Source organism: Sinocyclocheilus rhinocerous, unplaced genomic scaffold (assembly GCF_001515625.1).
Source record: "Sinocyclocheilus rhinocerous isolate Xijiao unplaced genomic scaffold, SAMN03320098_v1.1 scaffold615, whole genome shotgun sequence".
Taxonomy (NCBI): domain Eukaryota; kingdom Metazoa; phylum Chordata; class Actinopteri; order Cypriniformes; family Cyprinidae; genus Sinocyclocheilus; species Sinocyclocheilus rhinocerous.
Window position 1 is genome coordinate 1,820,558 of NW_015631049.1, and position 3,189 is coordinate 1,823,746.

The 3,189-nt window shown below is 34.7% G+C and overlaps 1 protein-coding gene across 3 annotated transcripts in view; it reads left to right on the forward strand.

Moving 5' to 3' along the window:
• Positions 1–3,189, forward strand: part of LOC107741235 (ARF GTPase-activating protein GIT2) — a 28,587-nt gene that overhangs the window by 14,771 nt on the left and 10,627 nt on the right. For all 3 annotated transcript variants that reach the window (XM_016553908.1, XM_016553909.1, XM_016553910.1), the window contains 3 exons: positions 484–595; positions 690–832; positions 939–1,088. In XM_016553908.1, coding sequence (XP_016409394.1) covers positions 484–595; positions 690–832; positions 939–1,088 — 405 coding nt within the window. The remainder of the gene's footprint in view (positions 1–483; positions 596–689; positions 833–938; positions 1,089–3,189) is intronic.

Sequence of the window (3,189 nt, forward strand, 5' to 3'; positions counted from 1 at the left end):
CAGTGGATCCTCTGCAGTGAATGGGTGCCATCAGAATGAGAGCCCAAACAGCTGATAAACACATCACAATAATCCACACGAATCCAGTCCATCAATGAACATCTATCTATTAAAGGGGTTATGAAATGCAGTTTCAGATTTTTATTACATTTCTTAGGTTATAAAGAGGTTCTCCCAATTTCAAATCCGGCCGTTTCAGAATAATAAAAAAGTATATTTAGATTTTAAGCCGGCTTATTTTTGAGTTCTAAAACTTGCAAATGTTTTTTTTTGTAGTATAACCGCTTATATGTTTAAATATAAAGAGCATTTTGATTGGACTGGAATGTGTTGATTATTGTTGTTTTTATCAGCTGTTTGGACTCTCATTCTGACGGCACACATTCACTGCAGAGGATCCATTGGTGAGCAAGTGATGTAAAGATCAACTAGTTGTTCAGGCAATGAACATGCAATGAAATCATCACTTAATTTCTTTGACAGGGAAGGCAAAAGCTGGCAAGGTTTAATGCTCATGAATTTGCCACACTTGTGATTGATATTCTAAGTGATGCAAAGCGACGCCAGCAGGGGAATTCAGTCTCAAGTCCTAAAGGTACAGCCTGCATACAGACACACCAGCCTTGCGCCTTGATTTCTTTTAAAGTTCTTATTGATGTTTCATGATTGTTGTGTCTACTTTTTCATAGACAATGTTGATGTATTCTTCAAAAGTATGGGTAGTCGTCATGGAAGTGAAAGCCAGGAAATTGACCAGCCAGACTATGACAGTGTGGCATCCGATGAGGACACGGAAACTGATTTACGAGTGGGCAAAGCAGACAGAGCTAAGGTAGACCTGTAAAGATTTAGGAACTTTGACTTGTGCCATTCTTGCCATCACAGTGTAGATGTGCACATGTCGGCTGTCTTACCCAGCTACTTCTTTTCTCCTTAAGAGTCTGGACTCTGATCTGTCCGATGGATCGATTTCCGTGCAGGAGTTTCTGGAGGTGAAAAATGCGCTTTCAGCCTCAGAGGCCAAAATTCAGACACTGATGAAGGCCAACAGTAATCTGAGTGAGGAGCTGAGATTGATGCAGAAAAAGGTACCAGAGATTCAGCAGTGAGCGCTGAATGCCCTGGTCAGAGCAGCTAAACAAAGCAAGACTGTCTAACCCCTACACCTGCACCTCTTCTCGCACGTGAGGGGGCAAATTTGACTGAAAGATTAAGATTCTTAAAAACTCCTGGAATGCTGATGTCAAAATAATACTGTAATACCTGCTGTAGTGTTCAAATAACCAGCATGACGTTGACCTCTAAACCACTGGAAAAGACATACAGTATTAGAGACATGAAACCAAAACATACTGACTGTTTGGCATTTGAATGAAGATGATTAGTTGGCATGCTATCCTCCCTAACCACAAACCTGATTGATAAGTTGGCTCTTGCATCAGCATGACTCATTTTAATTGGCTGTGTTCTATATGTATTTACATTATACAAGGGTTTCCAGAATACAAATCAGAGCTAAAATTGATCGACTATAAAACAATTATTATGAATTGAATTTGGAGCCTTTCGGGCCTTTATTGTCATTTCAGTGTGAAAATAGTTTAAAATATCATTTATTTCTCTTTCACATTGACATTAAAACCCATTTAAGGATTATTCTGTAAGATGATAAATTGTAATTTAGTTGGAGAGAATTTCCTCACACTCACTGAAGTGTGTTTAATATAGTCATCCATAAATCAAACTCTAATTGTTTAGTAATGTTTTCTCAAATATAAAATAAGGTCAGTCCCTAAATGGCCCGGCATTTAAAGAAATTACAGTTCCAGCTTTCCTGTGACATTTCTAATTGAATTCTAGCCAAAAATGGTGATTGATGTATATTAAAGATTTGGTTATGGATGGTTTTGACTGTTTACCACTTTCAGTCCTCTCATAAAAGAACATGTAACTAGTTTAGTTGTGTTGTTAAAGATTTGACAACTTGCTTAAAATGTATGACGATTTGAAAGTGGTTTTGGATTATATCTATGTCCTGCACAAAAGGTTATACATGATGTTTCTCGGATGCTATTATAAATGTTTGTGATTAGAAAAATTAGGCCATTGTGACATTTGTATGATAAAACTGTGTGGCTTTGCATTGGATGAACATCTGACTGGGTAAAAATAGAAATGGGCAAAATCATTTTTATCATGAGTGAAGTCTTTAGGCTTTTTGTTACTCTCCGCATTTCCTTTCTGATCCTAGCCAATGTGTCTGACTCGAGCTCTTTGGCTTTTCTCTGAGCTGCAGAGTGAATCTCTGTCTCTCTCTCTCTCTGTAGACTCTTAAGCATGTCTAACTTGCGCTTGTTCTGTGAGCATGTCTAGACATTGCATCTGCCAGTGCCTGCATGCTAAACTGGACTTTTTGCTGTTAAGAAGTTTGGATTTATTGAGCAACTCCATATAATGGTTTCCTTGAACTTGATTGTAATTATTTTTTCATCATAATTTTTAAGTACAAGAGTTAATTATTTGAATAAGATATAAGTAAATGTCTTATTTTATAGAACATTTTAAATTGGTTTTAAAATAAAAAATATTTAAAAGTTATTTTGTTCAAATTTGACGAATTTTAATTTGTAATTAGCTTTTTTTATTACAATATCACAAGCCCCCTGCAGTTTCATGGATCAGAAATCTTCTTCTAAAAAGATGGATATTATGCTAATTAGTATTAATACTATTCATTTCTCATATGCCAGATTTGAAAGCTATTTCATCAAACTAAATAGTAGAAAATGTGTTCATTTTTATAATTTTTTCACTACAATTTAGTAATTGGATTTCATTCACTAAGAATGTTTACACACAAATTTGTGCATAAAATCTGCATACGAACATTTTCACGAACAAATCATTTACAAAAAAGTTGTACTAAAATTTATTTAAAAATTTACAAGAAAATGTATGAACAACTGAAACTACACATACACAAAAAGCACATACTTTTGGAGGTCTTACAATTGTGTTAAGATAAAAATTTATATATAAATATAAAATAAATATATTTCATATAAACTGAAAGAGTAGAAAAAGCTGCATTGTAGCTCGAGCTGCGAGGTTTCTCTGAATAGCAACTACATTTTATTTATCAAATGGAAAAGGCAAAGACTGGTTTAATCTTTTTTTTTTTTTTTTTTT